Source organism: Notechis scutatus, chromosome 1 (genome assembly GCF_049901735.1).
Source record: "Notechis scutatus isolate UNSWTSFEM ecotype Mainland chromosome 1, rNotScu1.2, whole genome shotgun sequence".
Classification (NCBI taxonomy): Eukaryota; Metazoa; Chordata; class Lepidosauria; order Squamata; family Elapidae; genus Notechis; species Notechis scutatus.
Genome location: NC_142009.1, coordinates 6014082 through 6037155, shown reverse-complemented (window position 1 = coordinate 6037155; position 23074 = coordinate 6014082). Strand labels below are relative to the sequence as shown.

The following is a 23074-nucleotide window of genomic DNA, read 5'->3' as shown; positions in this document are numbered from 1 at the left end:
TGTAATAGCACTTTTGCAAGTTGAACCACTTTAGTTCTGGTTCATAGAAACAAAATTTGCCTAAGTTTAACGTAGCTAGAACTTCTGACTAAGACTGTTTAGGACGCCCGCCAGACATATAGACCTAGATGAAACCATGGCTTGCTTCAGCTTGAGAGAAAAGCATCTTTGCTTGCTCGTGTGTCAGGGAGTGCATTGGTGGGAACTAGGACTAGAATCCGCATTTTTTTTCACAATTAGGAAAGATCCTGCCCAAAAGCTGAAGAGATTTTTTATTTTTTATTTTTGAAGTTCTTGAGAAAGGTTGACAAATCGTATTTTTACTCGGAATCTCCTTTGTACATTTTGCAAGAAGTTAAAAGAAATTAAAGGTGGGTCAGGAGATTTGAAGATTAAAGTGTTTTGAGATGCAAGAAATAAATGTGCCGAAACACATTCCCCTTAGAGTAAAAAGCTGAGGTAATTTTTTTTAAAACTTATATCTTTACCCATGGAAAGACAGGCATTGTTGCTGGTCAGTTCGTTCTTTCGCTTTTTTGACTCTTCTTTTCCTTGCTTATCTTTTCATTTTTAAAAAACCAATAAAGTTATATATATATATTTTATTTTTAAAAAGGGGGGGGGAAGGCTCTCGGAGAGGGACATTGGCGCAAAGGGCAAGCCATGTGAAAGCATAAATAATTCAAATTGAAAACAGGCCTTCTCCACCAGCCAGCTGGGAGCGGTGTGGAATTTACACTTTTCAGTGAATCACACAACCATCCCTCCTCATGGAAAAGGTGGGGTGTTTTTTTTAAAGGTCCAAAGCACTTTATTACTATTTTACATTTTACTAACTAGATGGAGTCACTTCAGTGAAGGTACCGTGCATTCAGGATTTTAAGGTCCAACTATCCTCTCTAAGCTGTTTTGCTGAGATTTTAACACACAGAATAACAGTCGGAAGGGACCTTGGAGGTCATTTAGTCCAACCCTCTTCCCCTCCCCCCACTCAAGCAGGAGACCCTACACCAATTTCTGATGGGTGGCAGTCCCTTATGAAAGCTCATTTGGTCTATCTATCTATCATCTCTATATCTATCTATCTATCTATCTATCTATCTATCTATCTATCTCTATCTATCATCTCTATATCTTTCTATCTTTCTATCTATCTATATCTCTCTATCTATCATCTATCTATCTATCTATCTATCTATCTATCTATCTATCATCTCTATCTATCTATCTATCTATCTATCTATCTATCTATCTATCTATCTATCCCTATCTATCTATCTATCTATCTATCATCTATCTATCTATCTATCTATCTATCTATCTATCTATCTATCTATCTATCTATCATCTATCTATCTATCTATCTATCTATCTATCTATCTATCTATCTATCTATCTCTATATCTATCTGTCTATCTATCTCTATCTATCTATCATCTCTATATCTTTCTATCTTTCTTTCCATCTTTCTATCTATTTATCTATCTATCTATCTATCTATCTATCTATCTATCTATCTATCTATCTCTCTATCTTTCTATTTCTATCTATCTATCTATCTATCTATCTATCTATCTATCTCTATCTATCTATCTATCTATCTATCTATCTATCTATCTATCTATCTATCTATCTATCTATCTTTCATCTCTATATCTATCTATCTATCTATCTATCTATCTATCTATCTATCTATCTATCTATCTATCTATCTATCTATCTATCTATCTATCTATCATCTCTATCTTTCTTTCTTTCTTTCTTTCTTTCTATCTATCTCTATCTATCTATCTATCTATCTATCTATCTATCTATCTCATCTATCTATCTCTATCTATCTATCTATCTATCTATCTATCTATCTATCTATCTCTATCATATCTCTATCTATCTATCTATCTATCTATCTATCTATCTATCTATCTATCTATCTATCTATCTATCTATCTATCTATCTATCTATCTATCTATCTATCTATCATCTCTATCTATCTATCTATCTATCTATCTATCCTATCCTATCTATCTATCTATCTATCTATCTATCATCTCTATATCTCTCTATCTATCTATCTATCTGTCTATCTATCTATCTATCTATCTATCTATCTATCTATCTATCTATCTATCTATCTATCTATCTATCTATCTATCTATCTATCTATCTATCTATCTATCTATCTATCTATCTATCTCATATCTTTGTGTTTTACTTCCCTCTTTTTTGCCTTGTGTGCAGTTCTTCCCATTCAATCTCTTTTCAATCTCTTTTGTGTCCAGCACAAATGAGGGCTTGAAGAGGGCAAAAGCTAAACCCTCCCCCTCTGAACGAGGGTGTGTGCCGTTCCCATGTTCCCCGTTGCCCAGGGAGCTCTTCTCTTCGTTCAGTCTTGATGGTTTCCAAGCAGAGGCGACGGAGCCTCTCCAGAGGTAGGAGCATCTCTCTGAGCTCATTTCCCCTCAGGAACGCTCTCGAGGCCAGAAAGGTTCCCATCGTGGGATTGGAATTCGGCGCCCACACGGGGGACTGGCAGCGGGATTCATACAAAAAGTTGAATCCTCTTCCAATGATATAAAAAATATAATGGCTGCAACCAGCCTCCTTTCCCTAGGAGACCTGCTTATTACACAAGTGTACAGGAAAGCTGAGAAAATAACTACAGACCCCTCACATCCTGGACATAAACTGTTTCAATAACTCCCCTCAGGATGGCGCTATAGGGAAGGGGTCTCCAAGCGGGCTGGGGAATTCTGGGAGTTGAAGTCCACAGATCTTAAATTTGTCAAACGCTGGCTAGGGAATTCTGGGAGTTGAAGTCCACGAGTCTTAAATTTGTCAAGCGCTGGCTAGGGAATTCTGGGAGTTGAAGTCCACGAGTCTTAATGTTGCCAAGGGCTGGCTAGGGAATTCTGGGAGTTGAAGTCCACAGGTCTTAAATTTGTCAAGCGCTGGCTAAGGAATTCTGGGAGTTGAAGTCCACAAGTCTTAAATTAGTCAAGCGCTGGCTAAGGAATTCTGGGAGTTGAAGTCCACAGCTCTTAAATTTGTCAAGCGCTGGCTAGGGAATTCTGGGAGTTGAAGTCCACAAGTCTTAAATTCGTCAAGCGCTGGCTAAGGAATTCTGGGAGTTGAAGTCCACAGCTCTTAAATTTGTCAAGCGCTGGCTAGGGAATTCTGGGAGTCCACAAATCTTAAAAGTTGCTAAATTTGAGACTCCTGCTATAGGAGCTATAAGACTCTGCTATAAGGCCCTGCAGGCCAAGACAACTAGACACAGGGACAGTTTCCCCCCCCCCCCTCAGGCTATCATTCTGCTGAACACCAAATTCTCTCAGTGTTTTCTAATGTTATGTATGCTAACCCATGTCGTGTAAACTGTAGTATTATTATTTATTCTTATTCTTTACTCCCCATTTTATGGTTATTACGTTTCGACACACAGTCAGCCAGACTGTTTAGGCTGGATTTGGCATTTTGTCCACCTATTGGGTCCTCCTTCCTAAGGATCTGAGATAGGCAGATGTAGCTCATCATCATCGGAGTTGGAAGGGACCTTGGAGGTCATCTAGTCCAACCCCCCTCCCCCCCCACGCTCATGTAGACCCTACATATTTCTATAATGGTTGTCCAATCTCTTCTTTAAAAATCTCCAATGATGAAGCACCCACAAACTTCTGGAGACAAGTCGTTCCGCTCATTAAACGTTCTGTCAGGAAATTTCTCCTCAGTTCTAGGTTGATTCTCTCCTTGTTTAGTTTCCATCCGTTGCTTCTTCTCCTGCCTTCAGGTGTTTTGGAAAGTAGCTTGACTCCCTCTTCTTTGGGGCAGCCCCTCAGATATTGCTATCATGTCATCCCCGGTCCTTCTCTTTGTTAGACTAGACATACCCAATTCCAACCACCATTCCTTATTTGTTTCAGCTTCCTTGTCCTATTTATGTAGTGAAAATTGGAGGCGGTGACCCTTTAAGAGCTGTATGCAACGAAATAAGATTTTTAATGTATGCCAATTAGTGTACATTTCAAAGTGACAAAGTTATTCTATTCTATCCTATTCTATTCTACATTCATTTTTCATATTCCATTCTATTCATTCTAATTCTATTCCAAATTCTATTCTATTCTATTCTATTCTATTCTATTCTATTCTACACTATTCTATTCTATTCTATTCTATTCTATTCTATTCTATTCATTCTTCATTCTATTCTATTCTATTCTATTCTCTATTCTATTCTATTCTATTCTATTCTATTCCAATATTCTATTCTATTCTATTCACACTTCTATTCTATTCTATTCTATTCTATTCTATTCTATTCTATTCTAATTCTCCATATTCTATTCTATTCTATTCTATATTCTATTCTATTCTATTCTATTCCAATATTCTATTCTATTCTATTCTATTCTATTCTATTCTATTCTATTCTATTCTATTTCTATTCTATTCTATTCTATTCTATTCTATTCTATTCTATTCTATTCTTATTCTTATTCTTTATTCTATTCTTATTCCTATTCTATTCTTTCTATTCTTCCTATTCTTATTCCATTCCATTCCATTCCATTATATTCTATTCTATTCTATTCTATTCTATTCTATTCTATTCTATTCTATTCAAATTCTATTCTATTCTATTCATTCCATTCTATTCTATTCTATTCTATTCTAATTCTATTCCAAATTCTATTCTATTCTATTCTATTCTTCTATTCTATTCTATTCTATTCTATTCTATCTACATCAATATTCTATTCTATTCTATTCTATTCTATTCTATTCTATTCTATTCTATTCTATTCTATTCTATTCTATTCTCCAATATTCTATTCTATTCTACATTCTATTCTATTCTATTCTATTCTATTCTATTCTATATTCTATTCTATTCTATTCTACACTCCAATATTCTATTCTATTCTATTCTACTATTCCAATATTCTATTCTATTCTATTCTATTCTATTCTATTCTATTCTATTCTACATTCCAATATTCTATTCTATTCTATTCTATTCTATTCTATTCTATTCTATTCTATTCTATTCTATTCTATTCTATTCTATTCTATTCTATTCTATTCATTCTATTCTATTCTATTCTATTCTATTCTTATTCTATTTATTCTTATTCTTATTCTTTTATTCTTATTCTTATTCCTATTCCTATTCCTGTTCTGTTCTTCCTATTCTTATTCCATTCCATTCCATTCCATTATATTCTATTTCTATTCTATTCATTCTCCAAGAGATGTCAGTTAGCAGAAATGGAAGGGATACAGGTGCTCCTCTGCTTACCTGGCCAAACTCCCACACCCAGGATGCAGGGGGTACCCACTTAAGGAAGTCCCCTCTGCCCTTTGCAGGGGAGGCCTGGGGCTAAGGCAAGCAGGCCCCCCGGGGCCTGAGCCAGCCTGTCCGATTGGCATTCTGTTCTCCCGGGAATGGAAAAGGGGCCGAGCAAGAGCCTTGGTGTCTGGGATCCCGGCCGGGGATCTTCCACGGACCGGCCAGTTGCTGCCCCCAGTAGGGATGCCACATTCCGTAGCCCGGAAGGATCAGCCCGCCTTGGATGACCCCAGCTTTGCATCCATCAGGACGCCTGAAGAACAGACGAAAAGCCGCTTTGAGCATTGGAGTTATTTAGTGGGATTTATTCGCTGGGCGTTTCCATCCAAGACCGAGACAGGTGCAAGCAGGAGAGCCAAAGGACCCTGGAGCCTAAAATATATCAAGAACAGTTGCAGGATTTGGGTAGGGCCAGTCTAGAGAAAAGAAGTGGCGGGGGGGGGGACATGACAGCAGCAGCCTTCCGATATTTGAGAGGCTGCTACAAAGAAGAAGAGGGGGGTCAACTTATTTTCCAAAGCACCTGAAGGCAAGAGAAGAAAGAGTGGATGGAAACTACTCAAGGAGAGAAGCAACCTGGAACTAAGGAGAACTTTCCTAAACAGTGAGGACAATTAACCAGTGGAACAGCGTGTCACCAGAAGTTGTGGATGCTTCATATCAATGGAGGTTTTTAAGAAGAGGCCGGGCAGCCCCTTGTCTGAAATGGTATAGAGCCGTGATGGCATGCAGAGCCATTTGTGTGGGCACGTGAGACCCAGGCAAACTTACCTCACGGCGCATGCAGGCGCCTCCCAGCTGATTTTGTAGTGAAAACAAAAAGTTTCCTTGTGGGAACCAAGGTCACTCCAACAAGTAGCTGGGGAGGGGAGGAGCGAAGTAACCAATCAACCGGCCAGCACCTCGATTGGACCATGTGACTGATGACTTGGGGGGGAAAGGGGGAAAGAGTTTCTCTTTTAATGAGATAAAAACTGTGGGAACTTTCAATCGGTTTTCACCAGTTTTGCCAATAGGATCTATCCAATAAATTTGTTCTTTGAGGAATCTACCAAAAATAAGACCCTGTCTTATAATTTTTTTTTGCTACCAAAAAAGGCACCAGGTCTTATTTTGGGGGGATGTCATCCACTGACTATAACATCACTTTTGTGCATCGCCCCGGCCTCTTTTTCGCGGTCAGAGGCCTTTAGGAACTTCTTCTTCTGCGGCCAGCAAGGCTTTCCTGAAGGCCTCTGCAGCCGATAACAGAGCTCAGGATCGATCCAGAGCTTTGTTCTCAGCTCCAGAGGCCTTCAGCAAAGCCTTACCAGCCTTGCCGGCTGCAGAAGAAATGGGCTGGCAAGGCAGGTGTCAGGGTGTGCGAGGCCTGGCTACAACTATCCAAATGTAAGTAGTAGGGCAGCTCCACCCCTGCATCTCCACCCTGGCTTAATTTTTACCTGTGCACCCTGGAGTGGGCGGGATCTTAATTAGGGCTTATTTTGGGGGGTAGGGCTTATATTGGGCTCACGTAAAAAAAAATCAAGCTAGGACTTACCTTCAGAGTAGGTCGTATTTCCAGGAAAAGACGGTATGTGTCTCCAAGTTTTGCTTTTGATGGATGCATTACTTGGAACGTTCACACACACACACTTATACACACAGTGTCACGGGATCACATTAGGGGGACTTGGCAATGGGGACTGTGCGGCCATTTGCTTTGTTCGGCAGTCAGCTGACCACAATTTTAAATGTTTTTTTTTTTTATGGTGGTGGTTTCTGGCGTTTCCTTCCTATGACTGGAAAAAACTACCCACTGGTATTTGCTTAATGCCCGTCTCACAAAACGCCAAAAAACTGGATTCAGTCATGTATGATGCCTCGGCTTATGACCAGAATGAGTTATGACCATAATTCCCATCTTAATTATGGTCATAAGTTGAGGGCTACCTGTTGCCGGCTTTATTTCTTATTTTCATTGGCCATATGGATTGAAACAGCCGCCTGCCCGGCCTGGGAGAGACCAGGACACGAATAAAAAGGAAGAGAACAAAAGAGGAGATGAAGAAACAACAAAAGAGCAGAATAAGAACAAAATGGCCGCCGAGCTCAGTCTAATCTTCTGTCTCCCAACCTTTCCTCTTTCATGGAAAAAACCCAACAAACTGAAACCAAACTCATTAAGAGACTGGAGAATCCACTTTATTAACAGGAAATGTACAACTTGAGGAGTCTTAATTATTAGAATTAATTACTTATAATTAATTACTAGAATTATTTGGGTCTGATAAATTAGGCAACCGTTTAAAAATCAATGGGAAGGAAGGAGGGGAGGGAGGGAGGAGAGAAAGGAAAAATAGGAAGAATAGATGGATGGATGGATGGATGGATGGATGGATAGATAGATAGATGGATGAAACAAAGGAAGGAAGAAAGGAAAGAAGGAAAAAGGAAGGAAGGAAAGGAAAAATAGGGAGAGAAGATGGATGGATGGATGAAAGGAAGGAACAAAGGAGGAAGGAGGGAGGGAAGAAGAAGGAACAATAGAGAAGGAAGAAAGGAAAGAAAGAGGAAGGAAGGAAGAACGGAAGGAAGGAAAGGAAAAATAGGGAGAGAAGATGGATGGAAGGAAGGAAGGGGAAGGAATAATAGAGAAGAAAGAAAGAAAGAGAGAGGAAGGAAGGAACGACAGAAGGAAGGAAAGGAAAAATAGGAAGAGAAAAAGAAAGAAAAAAGAAAGGAAGAAAAAAAAAAGAGGAAAGGAAAGGAAGAGAAGAAAGACAGACATGACTATTTTTACAAGGCAGCAGATTTCTCAAGAGGGCAAACCCTCTTCCTGTTGGTTCAACCTTTCTGCTATTCGATGGCCGAGAGGGTGGGTGGGGGAGGGGAAGGCCGAATGATCTCCTGGGAGGTCCATAAAACCAGGCAGGTCCAGGTTACACCTTCCTTGATTAGACTCTGCCTTTCACAAGCCAAGCATGGGCAAACATTGCTCACCCAGGATCGCAAACCCATGGGGGCAAAGGGCCAAGGGAACGAACGGCACCCTGCCCCACTTCCTGGGGACATGAATGGCCTTCGGCTTTGAAGGTGCATGCACAGAGGTGTGTGTGTGTGTGTGTGTGTCAGCCACTGGCTGTCTGCAGGCCTCCCTCAACTCCCCTCAATTTGCACACGGGATCCACCTCCGAAGGCCCCTTGTGGAAGAAGAAAACCCCTTGCCTTTAAAAAAAACAAAACCCACTTGCAAACTCTGGCAACCGCAAGAATTTGGAGGGAAGGAGAAACCTCGTCCCCGCCCTTTGCATTAAAATGCAAAGAAGCCTGGGTTTTGTAGGAGTGAAATTTGGGTGGGTGGGGTTGTTCCCTAGCATGGAGTGATACCCCCAGGCCAAAAACTGCGGAGTGCGAGATCTCAAAAGCTTTTCGTCTCTGGAAAGCAGAAAGGAAAAACTCGAAAACCCAGCAGATGTTGAAAAACACTCCGGGGGCACATTCCAGATCCAGAAATTCTCAGGAAGGAAAAAGGATCTTTTTAAATATATATATATATATATAAACATCCAAGAATTCAGGAAGTTTAAAAAAAAAAAACAGCCTTGTTCCGCTCGGGACAAATAAAGGGCAGAGGAAGCAAAATTTTAAATAATCATCATCAGCAGGCGGTTTTGAAAAACACACACACAGAGACACGCCAAGAGCACACGGAGAAAGAACAAGGGTTGTGCACAATCTGAATTTGGGAAAACCTAACGGCCTCCCAAGTGGCTTTTGTTAAAAAAAATATAATAATAATAATACAGAATGTTTCATCCTGGCAAAAACCAGTAGCTACCGTGCTTCCCCGAAAATAAGACCAGGTCTTATATAAATTTTTGCTCTAAAAGAGGGCTTATTAGGGCTTACTTTCCAGTTAGGTCATATTTTCTGGGAAATAACAGTACTAAATGCGTCCGTCTGGCTGACAGTCTTAACTGGAGCTTATTTTTGAGGCAGGGCTTATATTACGAGCTTATATTCTGGAAAATGATGCTAGGGCCGTCATGACGAACCTATGGCATGCAGGCCACAGGTGACACACAGAGCCATTGGTGCGGGCCCACAAACCCCAGCCAAAATTACCACCACTGAGCATGTGCACATACCTCCCAGCTGATTTTCGGCCCGTTTGAGGCAGTTTTCGCCCTCCCAGAGGCTCAAGGGAAGCCTCTGCAGCCTCAGGAGGCCAAAAACGGGCCTTCCGGAAAAACAGGCCCGCTTTTTCGGCCTCCCGAGGCTGCAGAGGCTTCCGTCGAGCCTCTGGGAGGGCGAAAACTGCCTCAAACGGGCTGAAAATCAGCTGGGAGGGCGCGCGCACATGTGCAGTGCAAGTAAGGGGGCGGGGTTTTTGTACGTGCATGTGTGGGGGGAGTGGGGCGCATTGCATTGTGGGTGCCGGCACGCGCGCTTTTGACATACCACAACAAAAAGGTTCGCCATCGCTGTGCTAGGACTTATTTTCCAGTTGGGTCTTATTTTGGGGGGAAACGGGGTAATAACATTTGGCTGGAGGAGAGAGGTTTCACTGTTTGGACTGAATCCAAGGTAGGTGAGAATCTCAGCGAGGATTTCTGCTTGGGTCAGGTTAGTCAGCACAAAGGGAGACGTTTAGTTTCTGCTCCCCGATTGCAAAAAAACGAGAGGAGGGGAAGGTGGGGTGATGCGGGGTAGAAGGAACCCAATAAGGGATTATTAATTTGTCAAGTGGGTTTATCGAGTGTGGGACTGATGAATGAAATGTAAACTTTGAAGTTTATTTCTCCCATTTAAGGGAGTTGTAGCTTTTCCCCCCTGAAACTGACTATGAAATTTTTCTGGAATTGACTCAAATTGACTGACATTTCTTCTGGAATTGACGCTTTCTGAAATTGACTTAAATTTCTTCTGAAATTGATGCTTTCTGAAATTGACTGACATTTCTTCTGGAATTGATGCTTTCTGAAATTGACTTAAATTTCTTCTGGAATTGATGCTTTCTGAAATTGACTGACATTTCTTCTGGAATTGACGCTTTCTGAAATTGACTTAAATTTCTTCTGAATTGATGCTTTCTGAAATTGACTTAAATTTCTTCTGGAATTGATGCTTTCTGAAATTGACTTAAATTTCTTCTGGAATTGATGCTTTCTGAAATTGACTGACATTTCTTCTGGAATTGACGCTTTCTGAAATTGACTTAAATTTCTTCTGGAATTGATGCTTTCTGAAATCGACTGGGCCCAATGAGTTTTGTTGTGAGCTAGTTATAAAGACTGTGTGTGTGTCACTTTTTTCCAACCTCGGCAACTTTCAACTTTGTGGACTTCAACTCCCAGAATTCCCCAGCCAGCTGGGAGTTGGAAGTCCACATAATTGAGAGTTACTGAGGTTGGGAAACAGTGCTTTATGGAACACTGCAAAAGGAAATTCCAACATGTACAGAGACAGAGATCAGCCATCCTACAGGGCTACCTCTTAAATATAAAATTAACCCTTGCAAAAATTCCAGGGATCTCATTTCTGAGATAAAGACCTTGGAAAATATCAACTTCCTGCCGAAAATTAGGACTGTCCTGCGATTTGGGGCATGCTCAAATTCATCGGGGAGACCTGCCAGAGACAGCTGGTGTCTGATTTCTGCTATCCAGAAGGCCCTCGATGGGGGAGGAACACAACCTGCAACCAACGATTAAGTTTGGACCACGATGCCTTCAAGCAGCCGGAGAAGAAGATGGCGGCTGGATAACGGCTAGAGTCTCTTCTTGATCAGTTTTTCCAGTTTGCGGATACGGGAAGACTCCTGCTCGGGCGTGGGGGCCACCAGGGAGACGCAGCTGCCGGTTTCGGCGCCCGAGGGAAGAGCCGGGAGCCTCTGACGGAATAAGTCCAACATGCTACTTTGCTCACTTCGCTTGAGACCCTGTGGAGACGGAGGGAGGAAGAGGAGGGGGGTCACCATAGGAGGCAAAACTCAGGAGCCACATTTGGCTTCAGAGCTTGAGCTAAGATGGGCTTTGCAGGATCTCCAAGGCTGTGGTTGTGTCAGGATTCCGGCAGTCACCCACCCCAATTAAATCATGAGCCTCGAGCCAAACTTCCAAAACTTCAGGAGGATTTATTGGGAGTAAACATGTCTGGCACTGCCTGGGTATAGCCGACTCTGAGACACATCATTCATTGTCACCCTTGACCCTGGTTTTCCCCTCCCCTCTGGGTGTATCGTAATTCATATTCTCCAATGGGACACCTCCATAGCCCAGAGTAATCAATCATGCTCTCCGGTTAGAATTTTGTGGGGCAGAAATTTCAGTCACCTGGTTACTATCTTTGAAAAACTATTTATGGAATGCACTTTCATTTTCCAAACTGCTGTACTGCTCTTTCAACCCCCTTTCCCCCCTCCCTTTCTGTTGGCAACTCTAAAAAGACCATAGAAATATTTTATGAGTTGACAGGTTTATTGTTTCATTGTGGATTGATGGAGAAGGCCAGACAGAAAGTAAGATGATGGTAAGGAGGGGTTGTGTTCCTGCAGAACATCTGGAGGCATCTGGAGGCTGTGACCCAGAGCCTGGAAAATACATCCTAAAACATCTGGAAGATATGCCCCAGAGTATCTGGAAGACATGCCTCCAGCACAACTGGAAGACACACCCTGAGTATGTGGAAGATGTGCCTCTGGAACACCTAGAAGACATGTCCCAGAACATCTGGGAGACATAGCCCCAGCATGTCTGGAAGACACACTCCGTTACATCTGCAAAACACTCCTCCAGAACATCTGGACAATGCCCCAGAGCATCTGGAAGCTGGAAGATGCACCTCAGTCTAGATCATCTAGAAGACATGCCCCAGAACATCTGGGAAACATACCTCCAGTATATCTGGATGACAAACCCCAGAACTTCAAGATACTGGTGACAAACCCCAGAACTTCAAGATAGGTCTCCAGAACACCTGGAAGACACATCTGGAAGACAACCAGACTATCTGGAAGATGTGCCTCCAGAAGATTGCCCATAATATCTGGAAGGTATGTGTCCATAACATCTGGAAGACTCCACCTGGAAGACACAGACCGGAACATCTGGAAGATGTGCCTCCAGAACACAGGGACAACCCCAAAATATCTGGAAGACACAACCTAGAACATCTGGAAGACACGCCTCTAGATATACCAGGGAAATTTGCCTGGGAAATTTGACAGCTGTAGTCCTACTTAAGCTACCCAGATATTTAAAGGGATGCCTGGAAGGTTGAATTACAGGGAATCAAAATGTTTGCAAAATGAAAAGCAAGTTTGGACAGGCTGACTTGTCTTCTTTTTACCCAGGTGTGTTGGGGTGGGAACCAAACTGGTCCCGGATAATTTTAAGTCCTTCAACACCCATCAACCCAATTTTTTTTTTTAACCTGCTCCAGAGCAAGTGGAAGAGCTCTGGTCTTCCCTGCTGCCCACCTGCCCGGCTCACCTTCATCTCCAGAACCTTCTGGAACGTGTCAGTGGCGCAGTCAGAGAGGAGCTTGATGTAGTTGTCCACAAAGACCACCGTGGGCTCGTGGGGCGCCATCACGACCTGCAGGGAAAAGAAGAGCAGCTTATTAGAAGAGCCCATGCCGGCACCGTGGTTAGGATTTAGGATTGCAGGAAAACTCTGCCCACTGCCAGGAGTTCGATCTTGACCGGTTCAAGGTTGACTCAGCCTTCCTTCCTTCTGAGGTCGGTAAAACAAGGACCCAGATTGTTGGGGGCAAGAGGCTGACTCTGTAAACCGCTTAGAGAGGTCTGGAAAGCACTGGAAAGCGGTATATAGGTCTAAGGGCTACTGCGAAGGGAGGGAGGGAGAGAAGGAAGGAAGTCGTGTTGGTAGAGTGGTTATAATACAGTATTGCAGGCTGACTCTGCCCACAGCCAGGAAGTTCAATCCTGACTGGTTCAAGGTTGACTCAGCCTTTCGTTCGTCCAAGGCCGGGAAAATGAAGAGCCAGATTGTTGGGGGGCAAGAGGCTGGCTCTGTAAAACGCTTAGAGAGGGCTACACAGCACTGTGAAGTGGTATATACATCTAAGGGCTACTGTGGAGGGAGGGAGGGAGGGAAGGAGGAAGGAAGGAAGGAAGAAGGAAGGAAGGAAGGAAGGAAGGAAGGAAGGAAGGAAGGAAGAAGAAGGAAGGAAGGAAGGAAGGAAAGGGAGGAAGGAAGGAAGGAAGGAAGGAAGGAAGGAAAGAAGGAAGGAAGGAAGGAAGGAAAGGAAGGAAGGAAAGGAAAGGAAAGGAAGGAAAGAAGAAGGAAGTCATGTTGCTAGAGTGGTTATAATACAGTATTGCAGGCTAACTCTGCCCACAGCCAGGAAGTTCGATCCTGACCGGTTCAAGGTTCACTCCACCTTCCGTCCTTCCGAGGTGGGTAAAATGAGGACCCAGATTGTTGGGGGAAAGAGGCTGACTCTGTATACTTCTCCAGTGTTGTGCATATACAATTCTTGCTGCTGTCGAGATGTGTAATATTAAATACTAGCTCGATACCCGTGCTTCGCTATGAAACTATGTGGTCGGGCTTAGTTTTTGGGGAGGAAAACAAGGCAAAAAAATTCTGCCTACCACCATCCATCGGTATTCATCTGGCTAGCCTCCTGTCGGTGTGTGAGAAAGCTGAGGGCTGTTTGGAAACTGAAAGAGTATTTGCTGTGTGAGCAAAGAGACAGCAAGGAGCCTGGGCGTGGCTTAGCTCAACTGTTCTGTACTAAAGCTGCTTGCTGCTCTGAAACTAAAACTCCTCTCCTCTGCTTGTGTTTTGCATTTGGAAGAGATTTCTTTTCAGGTGAGGAGAGAAAGAAGAACTCTTTAGCATCAGAGCGTGTTAATAATAATAATATAGGAAATACTAATGCTCTGATGATCATTTGGAAAAATCCTTTCTTAGTGAGCCCCTAGAAGCCAAGAGGAACATAGGTGCCAAATGTCAGGTTTGCAGGCTTTACGTTCGTGACGTTTCCCCATCTGATTCCAGCCTCTTTCTGATTTTTCAGGAGACGCTTCTCCCTTTCGGCATCCCGGAGGCATTTGAATCCCGCATTTGAAAAGGCGCTCTAAAAGGGGGTGGGTGGGAAATGCAAGGGCCGCTGTCCTCACCCAGGCACAAAGCAGCTGTCACCGGCCTTGTCTAGGGTCTAATTGGAAATTGCCAAAGGAAAACCCATCCTGGGAAAAGCTGAAAGACTCAAGTCGGGAATGGGAAAGGAATTTGGGGAAGGTCTCTGCGCTCGGTTGCCTTTTAAAAGGGAGTGGCAGCTCGACAAATGCACAATTGGGCTGGGGACGAAGGGGAAGAGAGCCAGTTTGGTTTAGTGGTTAAAGCTAGAAACTGGGAGACGGTGAGGTCCAGGGTGGATTTGAAACCAGGAGACGGTGAGTTCTAGTCCCGCCTTAGGCATGAAAGCTGGTTGTGTGATTTTTGGGCCAGTCACCAGGAGACAGTAAGTTCTAGTCCCGCCTTAGGCATGAAAGCAGGCTGGGAGGCTTTGGGCCAATCACCAGGAGACGGTGAGTTCTAGTCCTGCCTTATGCATGAAAGCAAGCCGAGTGACTTTGGGCCAATCACCAGGAGACTGTGAGTTCTAGTTCCACTTTAGGCATGAAAGCTGATTGGGTGACTTTGGGCCAATCACCAGGAGACGGTGAGTTCTAGTCCCGCCTTAGGCATGAAAGCAGGCTGGGTGGCTTTGGGCCAATCACCAGGAGACTGTGAGTTCTAGTTCCACTTTAGGCATGAAAGCTGATTGGGTGACTTTGGGCCAGTCACCAGGAGACGTGAGTTCTAGTCCCGCCTTAGGCATGAAAGCTGGCTGGGAGGCTTTGGGCCAATCACCAGGAGACGGTGAGTTCTAGTCCTGCCTTAGGCATGAAAGCAAGCCGAGTGACTTTGGGCCAATCACCAGGAGACGGTGAGTTCTAGTCCCGCCTCAGGCATGAAAGCTGATTGGGTGACTTTGGGCCAATCACCAGGAGACGGTGAGTTCTAGTACCATCTCAGGCATGAAAGCTGATTGGGTGACTTTGGGCCAATCACCAGGAGACGGTGAGTTCTAGTCCCGCCTCAGGCATGAAAGCTGATTGGGTGACTTTGGGCCAATCACCAGGAGACGGTGAGTTCTAGTACCATCTCAGGCATGAAAGCAGGCTGAGTGACTTTGGGCCAATCACCAGGAGACGGTGAGTTCTAGTACCATATCAGGCATGAAAGCAGGCTGAGTGACTTTGGGCCAATCACCAGGAGACGGTGAGTTCTAGTACCATCTCAGGCATGAAAGCAGGCTGAGTGACTTTGGGCCAATCACCAGGAGACGGTGAGTTCTAGTACCATATCAGGCATGAAAGCAGGCTGAGTGACTTTGGGCCAATCACCAGGAGACGGTGAGTTCTAGTACCATCTCAGGCATGAAAGCAGGCTGAGTGACTTTGGGCCAATCACCAGGAGACGGTGAGTTCTAGTACCATCTCAGGCATGAAAGCAGGCTGAGTGACTTTGGGCCAATCACCAGGAGACTGGGAGCTCTAGTCCCACTTTAGGCATGAAAGCTACTGGGTGACTTTGGGCTAATCACCAGGAGACGGTGAGTTCAGTCCTGCCTTAGGCATGAAAGCAAGCCGAGTGACTTTGGGCCAATCACCAGGAGACGGTGAGTTCTAGTCCTGCCTTAGGCATGAAAGCTGACTACTCGCAGGATTGTTGTTATGGGAAAAATAGGAGCAGGAAGGAATATTAGATATGTTCACGACCTTATTTGTAAAAACAATAAGGGAAACAAGCAAACAAACAAACAAATAATATCTGTCCTACGAGATGGCTTCAGGCAGGTATCCAGTCCCTTCCCTCCTCAGAAATTATTTGGAGGGCAAGCCGGTCTAGAAGCAAGACAAGGTCTACCTTCAGGATCATCTCGGCTCGCGTCATGCCCTTGACCACAATCTTCGTGTAGCTGGCAGGCGCCTTCCTCACCACCTGCGAGCCGATGGACGGCAGGTCGAGCAGGACCATTTTCAGGGAGTGAGTGTCCAGCAGCAGCTGAAGCAGAACAATACACAGATTTTAATATAATAAGATATAATGTAATAACAAGAGGGAGGTTTAGAAATCGAATGGCGGTAGTGTCAGGTGTGTTTAAATAATATGAAACGATGAAAATGAAATGTAATAGTCATGAGTGATAATATTATGTTTATTTGTACCAAAATGTATGATGCCCAGGTAACAGTGATAACAGATAATCAGAGTTGGAAGGGACCTTGTGGGTCATCTAGTCCACCCTCCCGCCCAAGCGGGAGACCCTACACCATTTTTGACAGATGCCAGTCCAATCTCTTCTTGAAAGTCTCAAGTGATGAAGCTCCCACAACATCTGAAGGCAACTTCTGTTCCAGTGGTTGATTGTTCTCACTCTCAGAAAGTTTCTCATTTCCAAGTTGAATCTCTCCTTGTTCAGTTTCCATCCATTATTCCTTCTCTGGCCTTCAGGGGCTTTGGAGAATAGCTTGACCCCTTCCTCCTCTCTGTGGCAGCCCCTCAAATACTGGAATACTGCTATCATTGTCTCCCCTGGTCCTTCTCTTCCCTAGACTAGCCAGGCCCAGTTCCTGCAACCATTCATTGTATTCATTTCATTGTATTCATTTGTATTCATTCATTCATTTTAGTCTCCAGGCCTTTGATTATCTTAGATAGATTCAGATTAACAGAGTTGGAAGGGACCTTGTAGGTCATCTAGTCTAATCCCCTGCCCGAGCAGGAGACCCTATACCTTTGCTGACAGATGGGAATCCAAACTCTTCTTGAAAGCCTCCAGTGATGGCGCTCCCACAACTTCCGAGGGCAATTTCTGTTCCATTGGTTGATTGTTCTCACTGTCAGAAAGTTTCTCCTTATCTCCAGGTTGAATCTCTCCTTGGTCAGTTTCCATCCATTATTCCTTGTCTGGCCTTCGGGGGCTTTAGAAAATAACTTGACCCCCTTCCTCCTCTCTGTGGCAGCCCCTCAAATATTGGAAGATGCTATCCTGTCTCCCCTGGTCCTTCTCTTCCCTAGACCAGCCAGGCCCAGTCCCTGCAACCGTTCTTCATATGTTTTAATCTCCAGTCCCCTCATCATCCTGGTTGCTCTTCTCTGCACTTTTTCTAGAGTCTCAACATCTTTTTTATAGTGTGGTGACCAAAACTGGATGCAGTACTCTAGGTGTGGTTTTACTAGGTGTTCAGGTTCACGCATCGATATGTATAAGCAATATAAAACACAATAAAAAACTTGACTAATAAAAAAGAAACTTTGGAATGCAATAAGAAGAGAAAAAAAGAACATTCTTTGTCTCCTGTACTTGTAAGCCACAGCCCTGGGTGCCTGTACATGCACAGCTCAATGTGGATAGTAAAACTATTAAGAGATTATAAATAGAGCTAGCTGTTGGGAAACCGAAAGTGCTTTTCACTATCTTTTAAGTTAAATAAAAGAAGGAATACTTAGATGAGAGGTTATACTCCCTCTTTCAACAGGTAGCCAGATCTAGATAGTGTCGGTTTAAATCTCTACCATACCTCTGACTTTTATCTTTTTTAAAAAATTAATTTTTTATTAGACAAACACACAAAAAAGAAAAGAACATTAAAAACAATGAACATGGTGCAATCCTCCAACCCACATAGTTGTCTTACATTGCTAAGTCACATATAAAAATAGTACATATTTACATTCTATATACATAGTATATATTATATACATGTAATCATTTCTTACTATCATGATCCTTCCTCTTTTCTAACTAACAATAAAACTTATCCCATACTTCATAATAATCCGATTCATCCTTATTTTTTAATTCTTTTGTCAATTTGTCCATTTCTGCACACATCCCAGTTTTCCTGATTACTTCTATTTCACTTGGAGTTTCTTTATATTTCCACTGTTGTGCATAGGCCAATCTTGCAGCAGTAATTACATGAATTATTGGGTATATCATATCTTTATCATATTTTCCCACATTAATTCCTAACGAGAAAATTTCAGGTCTATTCTATTTTAATCTTACACATCTCTTCTAACCATTTCTGAATTTTCTGCCAGAACTTTTGGGCTTGACTTTTATCTTGTCTGAGTGTGTATGCAGGATTTCGAGATGAATTTGATACAGGTAGTTCCTCGACTTACGACCGCAATTCAGCCCAAAACTTCTGTGGCTAAGCAAGATAGTTGGTAAAGTGAGTTTCGCCCCCACTTTACTATCTTTCTGGTCGCCGCCGTTAAGTGAATCACCGCTGTTGTTAAGTTAGTCACACAGTTGTTAAGAGAATCTTTGCTTGTTGGAAGGTCGCAAAAGGAGATTGCATGACCCCCGGGACATGGCGACCATCGTAAATACGAGTCCGTTGCCAGGGATCTGAATTTTGATCCCGTGACCACATGGGTGTTGCGACGGTCGCTAAGTATGAAAAACGGTCATAAGTAACTTTTTGCAGTGCCGTTGTAACTTCTGAGTGAACGGTTGTAAGTGGAGGACTACACTTTTCAGTGTTTCTCAGCTTTCGCAACATTAAGTGGGTTGGACTTCAACACCCAGAATTGTCAACAAATTTTGGATGCGCCACCCAAAGCTTTCATCGTGACGTCGTCCCAGCACCAACCTGGCCTGGGATGCCAGGCTAATTTAATTCAATCCTAGGAGTTTCTCCTGATGCATCTGAAATCTCTCTAATCAAATACATGCAAACCGATAAAGGAGAATGTTTGTATCGCAGAGTTGAAATGGTGCTCTTTGAGCTTGGTGGGAGTTTTTTTTTAATCAAGTTTTTTTTTTTAACTTTTAACAACAAACAAACATAACACAGCAAATAAAACCTTCTTTCCATTGTACAGTGTGTCGGTTGGTGCATATTTCTTGTGCACAGAATCTATTACTGTTAATCTTCTCATCACTCCTTATCGCCCATCCCCTCCCACTTGTGATTGTAGGACTGTAACTTTGTCACTTGTATCCTTACGGTTTATACTGACTGTTTCCTAGTATGATTTGATTGCTGATTGTACCCTATGACTATCATTAAGTGTTGCACGTTATGATTCTTGATTCTTAACGAATGTATCTTTTCTTTTATGTGCACTGAGAGCATTTGCACCAAGACAAATTCCTTGTGTGTCCAATCACACTTGGCCAATAAAAGAATTCTATTCTATTCTATTCTATTCTATTCTATTCTATTCTATTCTATTCTATTCTATTCTATTCTATTCTATTCTATTCTATTCTATTCTATTCTATCCTTTATCTATTTTATTCTATTCTATTCTATTCCATTCCATTCCATTCCATTCTAGTCTTTTCCTCTTAGATTTAAGTTTATCTTCATATTACATTAATCAACTTTCCACGTCATATTATATTATTATTACATCATCATTGGACTTTAATTCCAAATCCACATTACCTTTAGAGCAAATCTCGAATTTTATCTGATTTTAATTCATATTATAATTCATTCTATAATAATCAATTATAGTATATCATGGCTGTTGTATTATACTTCAATCTCCCACTTTTCTATCTAACCATTGACAAATTACATCCCATATCTTAAAATATACTTTTCCTTCTTGCTCTCTAATTGCTAATGCTAATCTACTCATTTCTGCACATTCCATTATTTTCTTAATCACCCCCTCCTCTATCGGAATTTTCTCATTTTTCCAATTTTGAGCTTGGTGGTTTCCTTGCAGATGTTTCATGACCCAACTAGGTAACATCAGTGCAAGGGAGAGGAGGAGGGGGAAGAGGAGGGGGAGGGGGAGGAGGACTGTGGGGTCCTTGCTGCTCTCTGAGCTTGGTGGTTTTCTTGTAAACATTTCGTGACCCAACTAGGTAACATCATCAGACTGAAGTGGGGAATGCACAGAGGAAGAGAAGGAGGAAGAGTTTGGCCTAATGTTTAATGCACCAAGTTAGAAACCAGGAGACGGTGAATTCTAGCCCCGCTGTAGGCATGAATGCCGGCTGGATGGGCCTGTCATTCTCACTCAGCCCAACTCACCTCACAGAGTCATTGCTGTGGGGAAAAGGAGATGGAGATCTTGGTGGCCTCTGAGTTGGGTGGTTTTCTTGCAGATGTTTCAGGACCCAAGTAGGTAATATCATCAGTGCTAGAAGGGAAAGGGGTTTGCGAGGAGGAGGAGGAAGAGGAGGAGGAGGAGGAAGACGACTATGGGGTCCCTGGTGCTCCTTTGAGCTTGGTTGTTTTCTTGCAGACGTTTCATGACCCAACTAGGTAATATCATCAGTGCTAGAAGGGAAAGGGGTTTGCGAGGAGGAGGAGGAGGGGGGAGAACTATAGGGTCCCTGGTGCTCCTTTGAGCTTGGTTGTTTTCTTGAAGACGTTTCATGACCCAACTAGGTAATATCATCAGTGCTAGAAGGGAAAGGGGTTTGCGAGGAGGAGGAGGAGGAGGAGGAGGAGGAGGAGGAGGAGGAGGAGGAGGAGGAGGAGGAGGAGAAGAACTATAGGGTCCCTGGTGCTCCTTTGAGCTTGGTTGTTTTCTTGCAGACGTTTCATGACCCAACTAGGTAACATCATCAATGCTTAATTGTTCATCTGGTTTTAATTCTGGGGTTAATCTCTGCTTATCTGGGTATTTATCCAACAATCCAACAGCAAACAAAACCCCAATCACCAAATACACTCCCACCAACGTTGACAGAGCAAGAATATCCACAGGGAGCAAACCCCACTCCCTTCTAGCTCCGATGACGTTACCTAGTTGGGTCATGAAATGTCTGCAAGAAAAAAAAAAACAAGCTCAGAGAGCACTACCAAGACCCTTCAGATACAAACACAACCTCGTTGTGGTTTGTCATGTATTCAACAAATGGTTCAGACAGTCTAAAAACATTCTGAGAAGGATCAAGCCAGTCTCCTGAACCCACCTCTCACCGACTGTTTCCCAACAACCCCTTCCCCAGATTTAAACTTAGGATACTCACCTGTTCGGCCCCCACCATGCTGATCGGCTTGCACTTGAAAAGGTGGTTAATAAACTTGGGGATGAAACAGCTGCAAGAAAGGAGGGAACAAATTTAAGCTTTTCCATGAAGCTTAAAGGAAAAAGAGATTTCTCTCATCCAGTATTTTTCAGTCTTGTCCACTGTAAAGTGAGTGGACTTCAACTCCTAGAATTCCCCAGGGCCGGGGGCATCTGACAGTTATCAGCTGCCTTCGGAGTCGGAGATCAGTGAGGCAGAAGAACAGCTGGAGCCTGTTCCCAGTGTGCGCATGTGCAGAGCTGCCAGGAGAAGGGAACAGCTAAGGAACAAGGGTTGACTCGGGAGTAAAGCCACTAAAGGTGGACGGTAAAGGGCCCCTCCCATAGGGAATAAAAAGAGAAGCGAAAGGTGTTTTGCAGGAGACAATTAGTTCATTGGGGCGAAGAACTGTTCCTGCATTCTTGCCTGCTACAGCGTGGCGTCTAAAAGATAAATGGCCTGGCAACTCTCCAAAGGTCTGTAACTGGGAAAATCTCTTGAAAGGCTGCTGGCCGGGACTTTGCTGGAGAGGAATTAAATTTTAAAATAAATAAAAGGGGTTTTATTGGGACGAGGAGTTGGCTTTGTGTTGTTGGGGAAGCCCAGAACGCGAGCGAGGGACTCACTTGGCAAATTTGATGCAGAACTGGGTGAAATATTTCCGGGTGGAGGCCAGGTTGTCCCGGATGATGGGGACGTTCTGCTTAATGTGCAAGATGACCGACGTCACGTAAGGACTCTGATCCCCGACGTGCTCCACGTTTTGCCACTGCATCTGTCGAGGTCCGTAACAACGATAAGATCGTATTTTACAATACTTTATAATTCAGTAAAAAAAATCTTTTGACTGTCAAATAATTATAAGAAAGAAAGGAGACACCTCGACCCAAGCTGCGACAGTGAAGAGAGTTACAGCAGGTATCCCCAGGCTGTCGCTGTCAGGGTTCCGATGGATGCCCTAATTCAGTGGTGGCCAACCAGTGGTCCACGAGAAATGTCACCCCCCCAAAGCACCCCCCCCAAAGTAATTAATCCAGGCTGCGCAGGAACACAAGATTGCGCTGCCCACATGGCCTGCGGGAACACAAGGCTGCGTTGCTTGCATGGTGAACAACATGAGGTAGTGAGGGGAGGGGGGAAAGGGCAGAGGGGGGGAACTCGCCCCACGCAGCCCACGTGCCTGGCCTGGCCACCGGGCTGCTTCTTTCCGCTTCTTTCTTCTTCTGCTTTTGGCTGCACGCAAGGAATGCAGCCAAAGTCTTTCTTTCTCTCCCCCCAAACTCCGCCAGAAATTAGTCTTTGGGACCCTGCAAGGCCTCCTGCCCTAAGAGGTTGTGCCAGTGCAACAAGTCTCACAAAGACTCATTTCTGGCAGAGTTTGGGGGAGAGAAAGAAAGACTTCTGCGGCTTCTGCTGTTTTCCTTGCATGAAGCCAAAAGTCTCTCTTTCTCCACCTGAGAATGGAGCTGGAGACGGTATCCCGCAATCCCAAATAAAGAGCGATCAATCGGTAGGAAAAAGGGGTGGGGAATTTTTCCTGCAGACTTTTTCTGGGATTTTCCCCAGGGGTCTCTCTGCTGCTTTTTGCAGAGACCCTGGGAAAACATCAGCAAGCCACCGTTGGTCAAAATTCATATTACTGGTCCGTGGGATTTAAAATTATGAGT

The 23074-nt window shown here is 43.5% G+C and overlaps 1 protein-coding gene across 2 annotated transcripts in view; it reads right to left on the bottom strand.

Moving 5' to 3' along the window:
- Positions 1 to 7513: 7513 nt before the first annotated feature.
- The window catches only part of VPS53 (VPS53 subunit of GARP complex), a 60316-nt gene continuing 44755 nt past the window's right edge, over positions 7514 to 23074 (bottom strand). For both annotated transcript variants that reach the window (XM_026689583.2, XM_087971441.1), the window contains exons 18-22: positions 22034 to 22182; positions 21369 to 21438; positions 16280 to 16417; positions 12827 to 12931; positions 7514 to 11274 (exon numbers count right to left, since the gene is read on the bottom strand). In XM_026689583.2, the coding sequence (XP_026545368.2) occupies positions 11104 to 11274; positions 12827 to 12931; positions 16280 to 16417; positions 21369 to 21438; positions 22034 to 22182 (633 nt within the window). In that variant the 3' untranslated portion in view covers positions 7514 to 11103. The remainder of the gene's footprint in view (positions 11275 to 12826; positions 12932 to 16279; positions 16418 to 21368; positions 21439 to 22033; positions 22183 to 23074) is intronic.